Source organism: Pan paniscus, chromosome 13 (genome assembly GCF_029289425.2).
Source record: "Pan paniscus chromosome 13, NHGRI_mPanPan1-v2.0_pri, whole genome shotgun sequence".
NCBI lineage: Eukaryota > Metazoa > Chordata > Mammalia > Primates > Hominidae > Pan > Pan paniscus.
The window spans coordinates 90,207,983-90,225,036 of record NC_073262.2 but is presented as its reverse complement, the minus strand read 5'-3'; the positions used below and the strand labels follow the sequence as shown (position 1 = coordinate 90,225,036).

General features: G+C 36.2%; 2 protein-coding genes across 3 annotated transcripts in view; both read left to right on the top strand.

Moving 5' to 3' along the window:
• Positions 1-292: 292 nt before the first annotated feature.
• On the top strand, positions 293-1,097 carry LOC129397291 (uncharacterized; the record flags this gene model as incomplete). The annotated part of the gene is made up of 1 exon (XM_055108841.1): positions 293-1,097. A coding segment is annotated over one exon (792 nt), but the record flags the coding sequence as incomplete, so codon positions are not given.
• A 3,958-nt stretch (positions 1,098-5,055) lies between these two features.
• The window catches only part of TFPI (tissue factor pathway inhibitor), a 90,304-nt gene continuing 78,305 nt past the window's right edge, over positions 5,056-17,054 (top strand). The window contains exon 1 of one of the 2 annotated variants that reach the window (XM_003823514.5): positions 5,056-5,385. The gene's annotated coding sequence lies outside the window, so the exon portion shown is untranslated. The remainder of the gene's footprint in view (positions 5,386-17,054) is intronic. The other variant, XM_024927920.4, reaches the window with a different exon arrangement.

Below are 17,054 nucleotides of genomic sequence, written 5' to 3'. Positions count from 1 at the left end.
ATACGTTCTTCCAGCCTCACAGGCCCATTCTATTCTGTCGTCATTTCATAACCTCTTCCATGTAGGTTACAAGCCGCTAGCCCGTCTGTTAGAACCTCTCATTTCCTTTCCATCATGGAAATCTATCCTCAAGGAGATCACTTCTCAGTGTTCCATCTGCTATTCTACTACCCCTCAGGGATTGTTCGGGCCTCCTCCCTTTCCTACACATCAAGCTCGGGGATTTGCCCCTGCCGAGGATTGGCAAATTGACTTTACTCACATGCCCCGAGTTAGAAAACTAAAATAACTCTTAGTCTGGGTAGACACTTTCACTGGATGGGTAGAGGCCTTCCCCACAGGGTCTGAGAAGGCCACTGCGGTCATTTCTTCCCTTCTGTCAGACATAATTCCTCGGTTTGGCTTTCCCACCTCTATACAGTCTGATAACGGACCAGCCTTTACTAGCCAAATCACCCAAGCAGTTTCTCAGGCTCTTGGTATTCAGCGGAACCTTCATATCCCTTACCATCCTCAATCTTCAGGAAAGGTAGAACGGACTAATGGTCTTTTAAAGGCACACCTCACCAAGCTCAGCCTCCAACTTAAAAAGGATTGGACAGTACTTTTACCTCTTGCTCTTCTCAGAATCAGAGCCTGTCCTCGAGATGCTACAGGGTATAGTCCATTTGAACTTTTGTATGGATGCACTTTCTTGCTTGGCCCCAACCCCATCACAGACACCAGCCCTCTAGGCGACTATCTTCCAGTCCTCCAGCAGGCTAGACAGGAAATTTGCCAGACTGCTAATCTTCTCTTGCCTACTCCAGATCCCCAGCCATATGAAGACAACCTAGCTGGACGATCAGTTCTTGTTAAGAATCTGACCCCTCAAACTCTACAACCTCGATGGACCAGACCCTACTTAGTCATCTATAGTACCCCGACTGCCGTCCGCCTGCAGGATCCTCCCCACTGGGTTCACTGTTCCAGAATAAAGCTGTGTCCATCAGACAGCCAGCCTAATCCCTCCTCTTCCTCCTGGAAGTTGCAAGTACTCTCCCCCACTTCCCTTAAACTCACTCGTATTTCTGAAGAACAGTAATAACCCTTATGAGCCTAATATATCCTTTCATTCTATTTGATCTGTTCGTCCTTACCCTACTTTTTGCAACAGGGCTTTACGAAGTCACCCCCACCACTTAGGCCGAGCCCCAAAAAACTAGTCATCCCTACTATCCTCTGTCAGATCATACTCCTATTCTCCATTCTCAACTACTTATAAATGCCTTACTCTTGTTTACACCGCCGGTTTACACTGTTTCTTCAAGCCATCACAGCTGATATCTCTTGGTGCTATCCCCAAACTGCCACTCTTAACTCCCTCTTAGAGTGGGTAGATGATCTTTGCTGGCAAGGCACCCTCCAATACTTCCACCCTGATGAAGCTCTATTCTTTACTTTTATACTCACTCTTATTCTCATTCCCATTCTTATGTCACCCTCTACCTCTCCCCAGCTATCTCCACCACACTGTCAACCTTACCCATCCTCTCCTAGCTGCTTCTAATCCCTCCTTAGCGAACAACTGCTGGCTTTGCATTTCCCTTTCTTCCAGTGCCTACACAGCTGTCCCCGCCTTACAGACAGACTGGGCAATATCTCCCGTCTCCCTACACCTCCGAACTTCCTTTAACAGCCCTCACCTTTACCCTCCTGAAGAATTCATTTACTTTCTAGACAGGTCCAGCAAGACTTCCCCAGACATTTCACATCAGCAAGCTGCCGCCCTCCTTCGCACTTATTTAAAAAACCTTTCTCCTTATATTAACTCTACTCCCCCCATATTTGGACCTCTCACTACACAAACTACTATTCCAGTGGCCGCTCCTTTATGTATCTCTCGGCAAAGACCCATTGGAATTCCCCTAGGTAATCTTTCACCTTCTCGATGTTCCTTTACTCTTCATCTCCGAAGTCCAACTACACACATCACTGAAACAATTGGAGCCTTCCAGCTCCATATTACAGAGAAGCCCTCTATCAATACTGACAAACTTAAAAACATTAGCAGTAATTATTGCTTAGGAAGACACTTGCCCTGTATTTCACTCCATCCTTGGCTACCTTCCCCTTGCTCATCAGACTCTTCTCCCAGGCCCTCTTCTTGTTTACTTATACCCAGCCCCGAAAATAACAGTGAAAGGTTGCTCATAGATACTCAACGTTTTCTCATACACCATGAAAATCGAACCTCCCCCTCTATGCAGTTACCCCATCAGTCCCCATTACAACCTCTGACAGCTGCCGCCCTAGCTGGATCCCTAGGAGCCTGGGTACAAGACACCCCTTTCAGCACTCCTTCTCATCTTTTTACTTTACATCTCCAGTTTTGCCTCACACAAGGTCTCTTCTTCCTCTGTGGATCCTCTACCTACATGTGTCTACCTGCTAATTGGACAGGCACATGTACACTAGTCTTCCTTACCCCCAAAATTCAATTTGCAAATGGGACCGAAGAGCTCCCTGTTCCCCTCATGACACCAACACGACAAAAAAGAGTTATTCCACTAATTCCCTTGATGGTCGGTTTAGGACTTTCCGCCTCCACTATTGCTCTCGGTACTGGAATAGCAGGCATTTCAACCTCTGTCACAACCTTCCGTAGCCTGTCTCATGACTTCTCTGCTAGCATCACACACATATCACAAACTTTATCAGTCCTCCAGGCCCAAGTTGACTCTTTAGCTGCAGTTGTCCTCCAGAACCGCCAAGGCCTTGACTTACTCACTGCTGAAAAAGGAGGACTCTGCATATTTATAAATGAGGAGTGTTGTTTTTACCTAAATCAATCTGGCCTGGTGTATGACAACATAAAAAAACTCAAGGATAGAGCCCCAAAACTTGCCAACCAAGCAAGTAATTACGCTGAACCCCCTTGGGCACTCTCTAATTGGATGTCCTGGGTCCTCCCAATTCTTAGTCCTTTAATACCCATTTTTCTCCTTCTTTTATTCAGACCTTGTATCTTCCATTTAGTTTCTCAATTCATCCAAAACCGTATCCAGGCCATCACCAATCATTCTATACGACAAATGTTTCTTCTAACATCCCCACAATATCACCCCTTACCACAAGACCTCCCTTCAGCTTAATCTCTCCCACTCTAGGTTCCCACGCCGCCCCTAATCCCACTTGAAGCAGCCCTGAGAAACATCGCCCATTCTCTCTCCATACCACCCCCCAAAAATTTTCACTGCCCCAACACTTCAACACTATTTTATTTTATTTTTCTTATTAATATAAGAAGGCAGGAGTGTCAGGCCTCTGAGCCCAAGCCAAGCCATGCATCCCCTGTGACCTGCACGTATATGCCCAGATGGCCTGAAGTAACTGAAGAATCACAAAAGAAGTGAATATGCCCTGCACCACCTTAATGATGACATTCCACCACAAAAGAAGTGTAAATGGCTGGTCCTTGCCTTAACTGATGACATTACCTTGTGAAAGTCCTTTTCCTGGCTCATCCTGGCTCAAAAAGCACCCCCACTGAGCACCTTGCGACCCCCACTCCTGCCAGCCAGAGAACAAACCCCCTTTGACTGTAATTTTCCTTTACCTACCCAAATCCTATAAAACAGCCCCACCCTTATCTCCCTTGGCTGACTCTCTTTTCGGACTCAGCCCGCCTGCACCCAGGTGAAATAAACAGCCATGTTGCTCACACAAAGCCTGTTTGGTGGTCTCTTCACACGGATGTGCATGAAACTTTCAAGAAAGAAAATCTGATTGGCTGAGCTTGCCTCTACCTGAGCTACAGATTCGTCAAAAGTTTAATCAAGGTCCATGGTGGTACCAAGAAAAAAGGACTTTCCTCTACAATCTGAGTGAGATGATAGCTTTGATTGTGGTTGAGGGGCAGGGCATGAGGTAATAGGAGATAAGTTATTAACATGATATGAAATCCAGAACATGAGTGAGAAGGCAGCATGGAGGAGGATTTATGCATTTTTGCTCTAAAGGCAGACTGCATGACATTAGAATCACAGCTCCACATACTGAACTCGATCTTCCTAGACATGTGAAATGGGCATACAAAGAGGACCTTCTTTATAAGCTAGTTGTGAGAATTAAATCAGATAATTTATGTTCCAGTCACCAAATAATTATTCAATACGTATTAAAAACACTCAAGATGAAAGGTTACCTTTTACAGAGAGGTCTAAGGAAAGCAAGAAAAATTGAAGGCACAAAGAATCTGAGATGCAGAAGCAAGAAACTCCTACATTTTCTGACCAAATGTCTTCAGCCTTACTGGCAAAGTAGATTCTGCCCATTTATTAGATCTCTAGTGATCTTAGTCTGATATGACCATAATTCCAATACAGAGACAGTACGGATGAACCTCAATGATAGGGACATACAGCAGAGACTCTGGTTGACATCTGTAAATATTTACATATTTTGTAGAATAATAATAATAGAAATACAGAAAACAGCGATAATGATAGCCAACAATTATTGGAGGTTTGCTACATGCTGGGTCCTGCCTTAAGTACTTTTTATGTATTAAGCCATTTAGTACGTACATCAAGCCCAGAAACTTTTATTATTGACATTTTAGGAACAAAGGAACTGAGGCATAGTGAATTCAAATAACTGGGCTGAGTAGCCGAGTTAGCAAGTAGCTAAGGTAGGGCTCAAAGCCTGACACCTGCAATAGATAATGCATTACATTGTCTCACTAAGAGAGACCTCCAACGGTAGCCCTCAGACTTTTTTAAAAAATAAATATATTGACAGTGGGTGAAACAAATGAAATATCTTGAAGAAGAAACAAACTGCAAAAAAGTTTATTAACAGTGTAATAATAAATATGTAATTTTTTAAACCCTAACTCTAGGGGGAAAAAAAAGGATTCTTTTTCAACTGATTACAAAAACAATCCTGGAAAGTAAAGGAAATAGCTATTCAAAATGATCGTATCTGAAATCTTGGTGTAAGCTGTTTCCTTCATCTGTTTCCTCCACTAAAAAAAATAAAGAAAGAAAGAAAAAAGAGGTTTAGACTAAATAGAGTCAGAGTTGCAGTGACCTAAACAGGAAGTTGGGCTATTCCCAACTGCCAGTGATCTCTGAAGCCGACTCTGGGGCTCCCTCTTTGCTCTAACAGACAGCAGCGACTTTAGGCTGGATACTAGTCAAATTCGTACCTCGCTCTTTCACTGCTAGTAAGATCAGATTGCGTTTCTTTCAGTTACTCTTCAATCACCAGTTTCTTGATCTGCTTCTAAAAGAAAAAGTAGAGAAGATAAATCCTGTCTTCAATACCTGGAAGGAAAAACAAAATAACCTCAACTCCGTTTTGAAAAAAACATTCCAAGAACTTTCATCAGAGATTTTACTTGTGAGTACCTGGCAATATACTGTCTAGCCCATAAGAAATAACTTTAATTTCTTTTTCTCGGGGGAAAAGCAGGGTGCTGAGAGGCAAAGAACTGATAGGGGAGGATCACTGTTTATTTGCCTAAAATGAAAATCAGCCCTTCCCTGTAAACAGAGTAAACTCAAACTGCAATCCAAACTTGAGTTCTCAGCATTTTGCATTTAGTTCTTAAGCAAATTTATGTGCAATTTTTATGATTTTAAACCATAAACATTTTTGTAACTAATTGGTGTATGTAGCTTTTTTATAATTTGAAGATTGTAGTAGAATTCTTTACTAATTGTGCTTGGTTAATTGGAAGTTCTTGAAAGTTCGGTTTACCTTTCCATTTTATTTCATAACATATAAAATAGAGACTGTTATTCTATTCAAATAATCTTTCAATACTATTAGTTGATGATATTTAAAATGAGGTATAAACATTAAAATAATTGTAATCTAAATGGAATATTTTATGCCAGCATTAACTAATCCCTCTAAGGAAATATTTTACAATTCTCCAAAGACCAAAGGTCATATTCTGAGATACTTAAACGAGAATACTTACGATCAAGTCTATGTTGTGCAATTTTGTAAATTAAAACAATAGATAACGTGCCTACATGATGTACTGTTATGTTCCTGTTATAAAATGTTTGCTTCTAGTGAAAAATGAAAGCATATAATACAGCAGTAAACAACCACAGAAATATAATGAGAGAAACAATTATTTAATTATGAAAAAGCACTCATTAGTATAAAATAATTACCAAAAATAAGGGCCAAGAGTACTACCATGTAGGAAAAAAGAAAAGATAAGCAACAGCCACACTGTGACTCAGTGCTCTGGAAATTAGTCACAAAATGACTTTGTATAACATGAGATAATATAAACACAAAGGGCAAAACTCAAGCAGGAAACATACTGCCCAGAGAGTCATATTTCATGTGTAAAAGCATAATATTTACATGAAAGGGGGAAAGTTGTGACAATTTTGAGAGATACTGCAAAACTTTTGAATAAAATGTGTTAGGGAGGCAAAATCTCCCTGACACATTTTAAAGATTATTTTAAATCTATCATTCTAGTGCATGATTATTTCAATATACAGTGTCCATATCTCATCTAATCCTTAAACTAAAGAGGGATAGTCCCTGAAATTTGGCTGAGTTTGAAATGTTAATTCGTGGCCTACAGCTTAATAAAATTATATGAAATATAATTAGGGATCAACAAAGATTGAAAAATATTAATGTAAATACAGATAACTAACCAAGTAATTTTAAAATAAGAGTAAAACTTTAAAATATTTATTTTTACTGATTTGAGTAGTTATATTGGAAAACCAAGTTTTTCTACTTCAAGTGACCACAGAATCTTGTTGGAAAAGTTTAATGACATATACTACTATTTGATTCCTATCTCTATTAGGTATACTGAATTGGACAAGTTTTTGTTTTGTTTTGTTTGTTTGTTTTTAAGGTACAGTCTGATATCTTTTGTTTTACCACCAGTGACTAAATCAAAACTCCTTTGGAAATGTGGTTCCTGTCCAAATGGATTATGTTATCAACTGGTGTTTGATGGTCTGACTGACTGTCCATTTATCAGTCAGATAATCATTTAAGGAAATGATTATCATTTGCTTGTTGATTGTACAACTATTTTGACTTAAATCTTCTGTCATAAAACTTATTGTTAAATTAATAATACATAAAATGATAACATATTTTGTAATAAACTCTAATTTTCAAAACAGCTTAATTATCTTAAAAATTAATTTTCTAATCTTTAGAAATCTTTTATTTACATCTTTCAAATTCAAGAGGTAAGTGGGCAGGATGGCAAACTAATGGAGAAAAAATGCCAACTTTAGAGACTTAATTTAATGCCAGAGTGCCTATCCATCTAACCAAATAGTAAATATGCTATCAATTCCTTAGGAATGGTTGGCTGATTAAATTCAGTGTCACAAAATTTTAAGGTATCTTTCAACTGATATCTCTACCTAATACAAGAAAAAAATGCAAAGTAAACATCCTTACAAAAAATAAAAAGGAACAGACAATATGAAAAGTGAAGAAAATTACTTAGACTAGGATTTTCAAAAAAATCTTATCAGCATAAATTAATTAAATTGAATTATAATATAGGTTAAAATGGGTTAATTATATCATCAATTTATTTTTTCTATGTGGACATGATCTAAGAATTGTACTACAATACAACTCATCTATTCTCAATAAAGGCCTTCTACAACCAGCCATCCTTTTTTTGTTTACCATCTATAGCAATTAACTCATTTTAGGAATTAAATTTGGCAGGCTGCCTTTTTAAAACACAAATATATTTTCATGCATTAGTGTCAAAGGTAGATTCTGCTATCTTTTATAGAAATATAGCAGCACTATAATTCTTTCTGATTGCTACAATGTGCATTAGGAGAAACTTGAATTCAATAGACATGTGTTTCTGGATATCAAATCTCACCAGAAACAGGGAAGTGTTCAAGTGTTTCCAGCAAGTTCTCTTCATAATAGGCCATCTTTCCTGGCTTTCTGAAATCCTCACTGACTGCTTTCTTGGTGTTATGTATCAATTCTGGGGGCCCAGTCTTCCCATTACCTTTCTCTCTCTGTCTTCACTTCTCCAAGTGTCAGGTGCCAAGTAGAACCACAGCCTGAGATTCAACTACCAGTAGCTACCAGTTACTGAAGGCAACTTCTTCACCTCTACTTTTCTTCTTCCTCAAACCGACAATAACAGAAAGTATGGGCCCATGTCAAATCCACTGTTTTCTCTTTAAGCCTCTATTTGGGATGCTATGTCCTCTCTTAGTTGGAACAACCAGGTGTTAAAATTACTTCAAAAACAAAAGAATATAAGGACATCATGGCCCATAATAGAAGTTCCAATGCTGCAGTACAACTATCCCAATTGTTCCATGTGATGGACCACAGGTCTCTGTGTAGACCTGGAATTACTGCAAGGAATTACCCAGTCAATATGTGAGTAAAAAATATTATATATTGCTTATTAGGGCATAAGAAAGCTATTTCAACATCAGAAATGTGAAAGTATTCATCAGTAGGACACTGATAAAATGTAAACAGTTTTTATTACCAAGCACAATGTGCCTTTGACACCATCGAAATATACCACACCCTCAAGTGCTGCCACCACACTGCTGCCAACCTAGTCTATCCCTCCTCCTCTTCTTGACCCTTATCTATTTCTATCCAGTCCTTGAATTCTATGATAATTCATCTGTAAGCATCACTTCATTCCTCATTCCTCATTTCCCAAGGCTTAAAAACAGAGTAAATCTCAGAAACAGGGTAAGTCTCCAGAATAATGGTGTTTATTATGAATATTTTGGTAATATTTTAAAGTCCATTTAGGAAGCTTCAAAGATTAATTTTCATCTCAGAAAATGAATCACAATGGCTATATTAAAATGTAATACAACTTTTCTCTAGTTTTTTGGACATATGGACAATATTTTAAATTTTTAATATTTTTGTCTGCTAATTCTGTTTTTGATGTCATTTCTGTCATTTAGACTTTTCTCATTATGAGTTATATTCTACTGTTCTTTGCATCCCTAGTAATTTTGATGTGGTTGCCTAATATTATGAATTTTACCTTATTGGGTGTTGGTATATGTTGTATTTCTATAAATATCCTTGAGCTATCTTCTGGGATGTAGTTAAAGTACTTGGAAACTGTTTCCTATTTTGTTGTCTTGCTATTAAACTTTGTTAGGCAAGACCAGAGAATTGTTTATTCTATGGTTAATTTTTTCCTACTACTGTTGCAAACACCTGAGTACTATACTTAATGCTCCATGAACTGAGAGTTTTGCAACTTGGGAACAAAAAATATTCCCTGCTTTACATGTGTGGGCCCCTCTAACCCTTTTAGGTGGTGCTTCACCCAGTCTTTAGACTTTTCTCTTATGAATGCAACAGATCAATATTGAGCTGAAGCCTAGAAGTCCATCTGAAGATTTCTGGATCTTTCTTTCTGTATAACTCTGTCCTCTCTGACGTTCGGTACTATATACCCTAACTACCTCCTGAGACTGTCTGCTTTGTCTCCCAAACTCAGCGAGACCACTGGGTTCTTGTAGAGTTCCTCCTCCCTGAGCTTTCATATAGAAACTAAACTGAGTCTCCACTCAGTCTGGTGGAACAAATGTACAAATGTGGGGCTAAACACTTGTTTCTCATCTCTATGAAATCACTGCTCTCCACTGACCAATACAATTTCTTATATTTTGTCTTTTTTTTTTACTTATTTCAGGTGGGTGGAAAAATCCAATCCCTGTTAATACATGGTGGTTAGAAATAGAAGGGCTTTTAAAATTGTATTTTCATAACACCTTAAAAAACAAAAGATGAATATAAATTTAAAAATTTAAGGGCACAGAGCCTGTAACTTTTAGTTTGCCTAAATAAGATAAACATACATTTATTGTTTATTGTATCCCAGGAGCTATGTGATATGAGTACATAAGTGTTTATACAATGAAGAACATAAGATCACTGTTTCTAGAAAACAGTTATTTCATATTATATAAGAAGTTTATTGGTTCATTATTTTTTCTAAATAACAATAGCTATTCAGGAAGCTAATATCTCACTCTCTTCTATATTTTAGATGACAAATGAGCTCCACATGCTTAAAATCAATCAAGTGATCACTTGTTCAACAGGTACTTCCCACTTGCCAGACTATGAGTGCTCAGGGTTATTTACCTAGAGTTTTATCAGAAATTACAAATTGCTTTTCCTAATAGTTTCCTATCACAATTTCCTGTAATTGTCCTTCCTCCCCTGCTTCTTGGCTACATTCATATAAAGAAAGCTAGGTAAAGTAAATACAAATTACAACTTTCTCTTGTTGTGAAAGGAAGTTTCAGGTGGTTCCTGCTCAATTTTTTTACACCACTTGAGGCAAACAGATAATCCCAAATAAATGAAAACGTAGTAGACATAATTTATATTAGCACTGGAATTTGATGTTATAGCTATGTGAACATTATTCAAGATCTTATATGTCTCATTTGAGTTATGTGGTTTTAATCTCGTTTAGCAAAGCTATTTAGTCAATGAAGAAAGGAAATCTGTACACATTAAAGAAATGATCTGGTGCTGATGTGAGTTTTCAAAAAAATTAAGCATTTTTTAAGAGATATCTGGGCTTTCCTTTTAGTGTAATAATTTTATTCTAATTCTAGACTTCCCAGAATTAACTTTCCTTAGTATGATTTTTTCTTAAGGAACAGTTGAAGAATGTGCCAAATGAGGAAAGATGTTTAATCTGGGGGAATTTGGACTAGCCTCAATTCCCATAACAAGAGAGATCTGTTTATCTATATGTGGTGAGCTCTGGATAAAACTCTTTTCAAGGCTTTTTAAAGTTTGCAAATATTAATAAGAGCCCTCAAAAAAGCAAAAAATTTCTGAGGTGCCAATGTTTGCCATATAACTATTCTGTCAATATTACTCTCCCCACCACCACTTACCTGCATTCGATATTATCATCTAGTACAGAGATAAGGAAGATACAAGTGACCATCTAGCTTCCCTAATAGGTGCTGGAAACCTCTTTTGTAAAAGACATGGGGAGACCTTGGATGATCTCCAAGAATGTAAGTGAAAAAATATCTCTGCAAGTATATACTTGCACTTTAGAAGGGAGCTTATACCTTTTTTCCAGCTCTCTCAGAACCTTACACACCACCATGAAAGATATATTTGAGACCTACTTTAATATACAAGGATAACAGTATATAAAACTAGAATCAAAAAGTGCCAATCAATGATATATCCTGAAGAAGACAACACAAATATTTTAAAGACAGATAAAACTTCACATGGGGAGGAAGTTGGGGAGTGGGGAATTAAGATATTCTATGGATAAAGAAATCTCCAATAAAGAAGAAGACTTTATATTTTTGAAAGCCAAGGAAGAGATTAAACAATTTTAAGATCTCTTTCTGTTCTATCATTATACTTGAATAAGCAGATTCAATTTTAATATCTTTATTAAAGAAAGATCTCTGGATCTTTCTTTCTGTATAACTCTGTCCTTTAATGTCTTTAAAGCTGAGCATTAACTATATATTTTTTATATATTAATCCTTTGAAAGATATGAAAAGTGTACCATGTAATAAATTTTAAATCACTTATAAAGTAATGAGGATTTGATGTAACTTCCAAAAATATCAAATCTCTGGTCACCATTCCCAGAAAATTACAATTGAATGAGTTAGGTAGGGCATTCAACAAGAAAATATCTGATTTCTGATGATATGATCATGTGTTGGGTAGGACTTTGATAAGAAAGAGATGAATGGCAATTTAGACTAACTTGTCTTTATAAAAATGTACAATAATGAGCATTAAATATGTGAATCAAAGGGTACTATTTATTGGAGTCTGTGAATAAAGTGGCACCAATTACCTGTCATTCTCAGGACCCATAGTTCTCATGCTTCATGGGTTTTCTTCTGTTTGGATGGAAGTGACTGAAGATGAACTTCTTAATGGCTCCTGGGGGATCATGACTCAGCTGCCAGGACTTCTCGTTCCTTTAGAGTGATTCAGAGGAGTTGATCACGATGTCATCTGGACAGATGGTTGTAGTCACCAACAGCTGTAGTTCCTCTCTTGAACCAAACTCAGACCCCTCCCAGATACTTGTCATTAGAAGCAATCATGAATTCTTAGCTTTTTCACATTAAGGCTTATTTTTATTACTAAAAATACTCTCCTTAATAGGAGTGAAAACACTGATCATTATTTGTCATGTTTATTGTACTTACAGATAAAAATTTTAGCTAATATTTGAAACTATAACATTTTTCTAATCAGAAAGTTTTCTAATTCATCATAAATCTGAAACCAAAAGGTTCTAGAAATCCAGTCTCAGGTATTATGAGTGTAGATTTTGTCCCCTTTTTCCCCTAAATATAATAAAGTAACATTTTTGTGAGAAATTCCCATACCTGGGTGAACATTTTGCTCTCCTTTTGCCATACCACAAGTTGAGATCATCAGAAGCAGAAAGTTGAGAAGTCTTCAATATATTTGCCTAGGCAGAGATAAAATCCAATGGAAACAGGCCTTCAGGAGAAATGAAGAAACTGACTTGATCTTTTTAGCTATTAATCCTTAAAAATTTTTTAAAAGGTAATATCAACCTGAATTCCAGAACCTGTTAGGAAAGTCTCAACTGTCTTTCCATGTATTTGCAAAGTACATGTACCTCCCACAAGATATCCCATTCATTATGAATTAATAGATTGATTTTAACTAACAAATTAATTCATTTACCAAGAGTTACATAGACAGGTAGGTAGATACACAATTAAAGGAGCAACTCTTCAGGAAATAGATGTTTTGGTCCTGAAATACCATTTGCTTATCTCACTCAATAACAGGTACCTAGAAGAGCAAATATAAAAAGCAGGTAAAATAGCCAAAAGTAGCCACAGGTTTCTCAATCTCTCTATATCATTCTCATTTTTAATATGTATGGTAATTATAATAGAGAAATACACATTTAATATATTATTCTTTTTTTTTCTCTCATGCCAAAAATTCATTGTATTATCTTGCATTCGTTTTTTATTCCATTTCCTTTCATTTGGAGCTACTAGTTTTGTAGTTGTGCAGAATTTTATTCTTGAAAACCTCCATTTGGTTCAGATATGTAATGCTAACTTTTATTTGTTTTTTTCCCCTCTTAAGGAAATGACGATAACAAACCATAAGGAACTTTGCTTTTAAACAAATTTAGTTAGTATAGAAATCAGTAATTTTGATGAAGAAAGGTGAATTCATTCAAAGAAAACAATGTAATCTTTTTCTGAAAAAAAAAAAAAACTTACAAATTTAACTATAAAGTCCAGACAAAATAATTCCATTCATTTTTAGAGAGTTTTAGTAGTTATGGACAACTATACATAGAACAGGCATAATAAAATACTATTCATTACTATAAAAAGAAACATTGGCATTATTTCTTTTATTATGTGTTTCTTTTTTATTTCAATGTGTTCGTTGTATTCTTAGTAGTGGCGATCTATAGTATATCACATTCTCTTCAGATTTCAATTGCAAATTTTAAGAAATGTGTTTACATGTTTACATTTGCCCTGTTCTTAATTTTCTAATGATCTCTTCTCCCCCTTCCCCCTTATTGCCTCTCAGTTTCACTTCTCCACTTCCAGGACTCACACTCCTCTCTTAATTGGCAATAAATATTAATATTTCCTGTTATTTGGTAGGAGAAAATTATTTTTACCTATCAAAAACATAAACACCAAAAATGATTTTGTTTTAATTAAATTTCTTAACTTTGGCTCAAAACATTACATAAAAATTTGTTTTAATTAATTTTCTTTAATTTATTTTTGTTTTAATTAAGTTTAAATATGTTTCTTAACTTTTGCTCAAATATTAAATAAACATTTCCTAGTTATGGTTTAATGAAATGTTAATTTCTAGAGATTGTAAGTAATCTGAAATTTACTTTAGGCGATAAAAAGGAAAATATTTGTGAGAATAGCGTGTCTTTTGAAGCTTGCAGTTGCCCTTTCCTTGAATGGTCACATTCCTATGTCTGAGTTGAAACATTGCCAATATGTAAATGTAAGACTCTGGGGTGAAAACGTCAATTTCCTGAGCTTCAGTTTTTGTATTTAAAAAATCTGGATATTTCAGATACTTATTTCTATGATTGTTTTTAGCTCTAGCAGTGTATAAATGTGTGACCTCATCTCCATTTTAGCTTTAAAATTATTTAAATAAATAGTTTGCATATGCTATATGCTATTGTGTTGTAACATAAAAATATATACTCATTTTGCCTGGTATTGCTATTTCCTCTCCAAGGGATTTTCTTTTAATACTATGAATAACAAAAATATTAATTCTATACAGTGAACAGTTTTATTCTTGGAAGAGACTTCCCTCCTTTAAAAAACTAGGTACAATTACTTTTGTACTTAAAAGAGTGAAACAATTATTTTTCTTTTTCTTTTTTCTTTTTTTTGAAACAGGGTCTCCCTCTGTCACCCAGGCTGGAGTGCAGTGGCACGATCACAGCTCACTGCAACCTCCGCCTCCCGGGTTCAAGCGATTCTCCTGCCTCAGCCTCCGAGGAGCTGTGATTACAGGCGCACACCACAACCGGCTTATTTTTGTGTTTTTAGAAGAGTCAGGGTTTCGCCATGTTGGCCAGGCTGGTCTTAAACTCCTGACCTGAGGTGATCCGCCCGCCTTGGCCTCCCAAAGTGCTGGTTTTATAGATGTGAGTCACTGCACCTGGCCAAGAGAAACAATTATTTTTTCTTATCAGTGAGATTTTCACAATCTAAAATGTAGAAAGAGTTGTGATTTGATTCATGAAGTAAGGTTAAGAAATTTTTCATCAAGTAGTTCTCCAGAAAAGTATGACTTCCTGTAAAAAGAGCCAAATCCAAAAAGAAATTTCCCTTTAGCGAGTCTTTTTTTTTTTTTTTTTTTTCCCAGATGAAGTCTTGCTCTGTTGCCCAGGCTGGAGCGCAGTGGCACAATCTCAGCTCACTGAAACCTTCGCCCCCTGGGCTCAAGTTAGCCAGTCTTTTAGTAAACATTTAGTCAACAAATCTGCAATTATAACGGAGGTTTGATTTTTGTTGTTTTTGTTTGTTTTTAAGTCACTCTGTGTTTGTAATATCAATTTACTTTTCAAGTTTAGAATGTTTTGCTTCATTGTTTCCCATATTTTATTTTAATCTGTGTAAATATTATACACTTTAAAATTATAAGTGTAATTTAAGTGTAAATATTTTACACTTTAAAATTATAATCTCAAAATTTCACTCTTACGGTAAAAAATTAAGCATTGCTTTAATGTCAGGTCAGTTTTAATGATAAGAAATGGGGATTTGGCATGGGCTTATATTGTTGATATCCTCTCATCCCCTAAGCATCCTTCAATCAAAAAACATTTTTAAGTTGGTTAATAGCTCTTTTGTGAAAGCAAAAACAGCAAAACAACTGTGAGGTTATATTTGGCTGCTGATAGGAAACCACCACAGCACAGGTAGCATAAATAATTAGCTTAAATTTATTAGCCTGCATTAGAGGTACAAAATACAGAGGTAAGCTGCTTCAAGACTGGTTCCTTCAACAAGGAACCAGGTTTTTCCTATATTTTTATTTCCATCATACACAGCAGATAAATTTTATTTTTAGTTTGTCTGCCTCAATGTTACAAGATTGCAGCTTCAGTAACAAGTGTCACTTACAGACAGGACAAATAGAAGGAGGAGATACCTTGTGGTTCTTCCCATATAGCTGCATTCACAGCAAGGAGAATTTTCAAAATCACCCCATCCCCAACCATGCAGCTACATCCTCTCTCAACTTGTTAGCCAGAGTTCATATAGAAATATCTAAACCAAACACTATAAAGTTAATGGAATCACCATGATTAATGTGGGTTAATGGTGATTTATTCTTTAGGTGGGTGTAGGCTAACCTTCTCTGAGAGCTGGATTTATGAACATATTAAAGAGTCTTCTCACTCTCTAATGTAGCAGAGAATGTTTCATGAGCAAACAAACCAGATGACTAAACTTTTTTTAAGTAGAAGAGAAACTATGAAATTGAATTCATAATCTCATTGACCTAAAGTATTTTCTGTTACCAAACCATCTTTTTCTCCATGAACACCAGTTTTTTACTTGGTTGATCTTAAATTATGCATCTATTTTTGTGTACAGCATTTCAAATTCGTATCATGTGGATTATTCCCAAATTATCTTCTAGTCATTATCACTGCCAGTTTAACTTAGTGTATATTAAATTCGGTAGATGGATGTGCCACCATATCTAATAACTTTAATTATGTTGGAAATCTACATTGTTTAAAATGTAATTTTATTTTCTCTAGTAAAATAAATATGAACGTGCACATAGCCATTTTAATATTTTTAATTCCCAAGTGTGATATTACTAATTTGAAGTATTATCTACATTTCTAAACATTGAAAGAACACATGTAGAAAAAATGATTAGTTGATGATTAAGTAATAAACCATTTAAACCATTTATATATTTCCTCTTACCAGCACCTTTCAAAGTCTTGCTTCTTTTGTTCTTTATCTCTGTCCAGTTAATAAAATCCAAATATAATCATTCAAATATTAAATTCCTGTATCTGGAGGGGAGAAATGCTGAATTTTTAAGGCAGCAGAAGTTACTATTAATTTATAGTTGGGATTCCAGCAGCCCAGATTTTTTTTTTTTTTTTGAGACTAAGTCTCACCCTGTCACCCAGGCTGGAGTGCAGTGGCGCAATCTCAGCTCACTGCAGCCTCCATCTCCCGGGTTCAAGTGATTCTCCTGCCTCAGCCTCCTGAGTACCTGGGTTTACAGGCACACGCCACCACGCCCAGCTAATTCTTGTATTTTTAGTAGAGAGAGGGTTTCACCATGTTGGTCAGGCTTGTCTCAAACTCCTGACTTCGTGACCAGCCGCTTTGGCCTCCCAAAGTGCTGGGATTACAGGCATGAGCTGCAGCGTCCAGCCCCAGAAATCTTTTAATGCTAAATTATTAATGCTCCATTTTATTTTACCTAGAGAAAA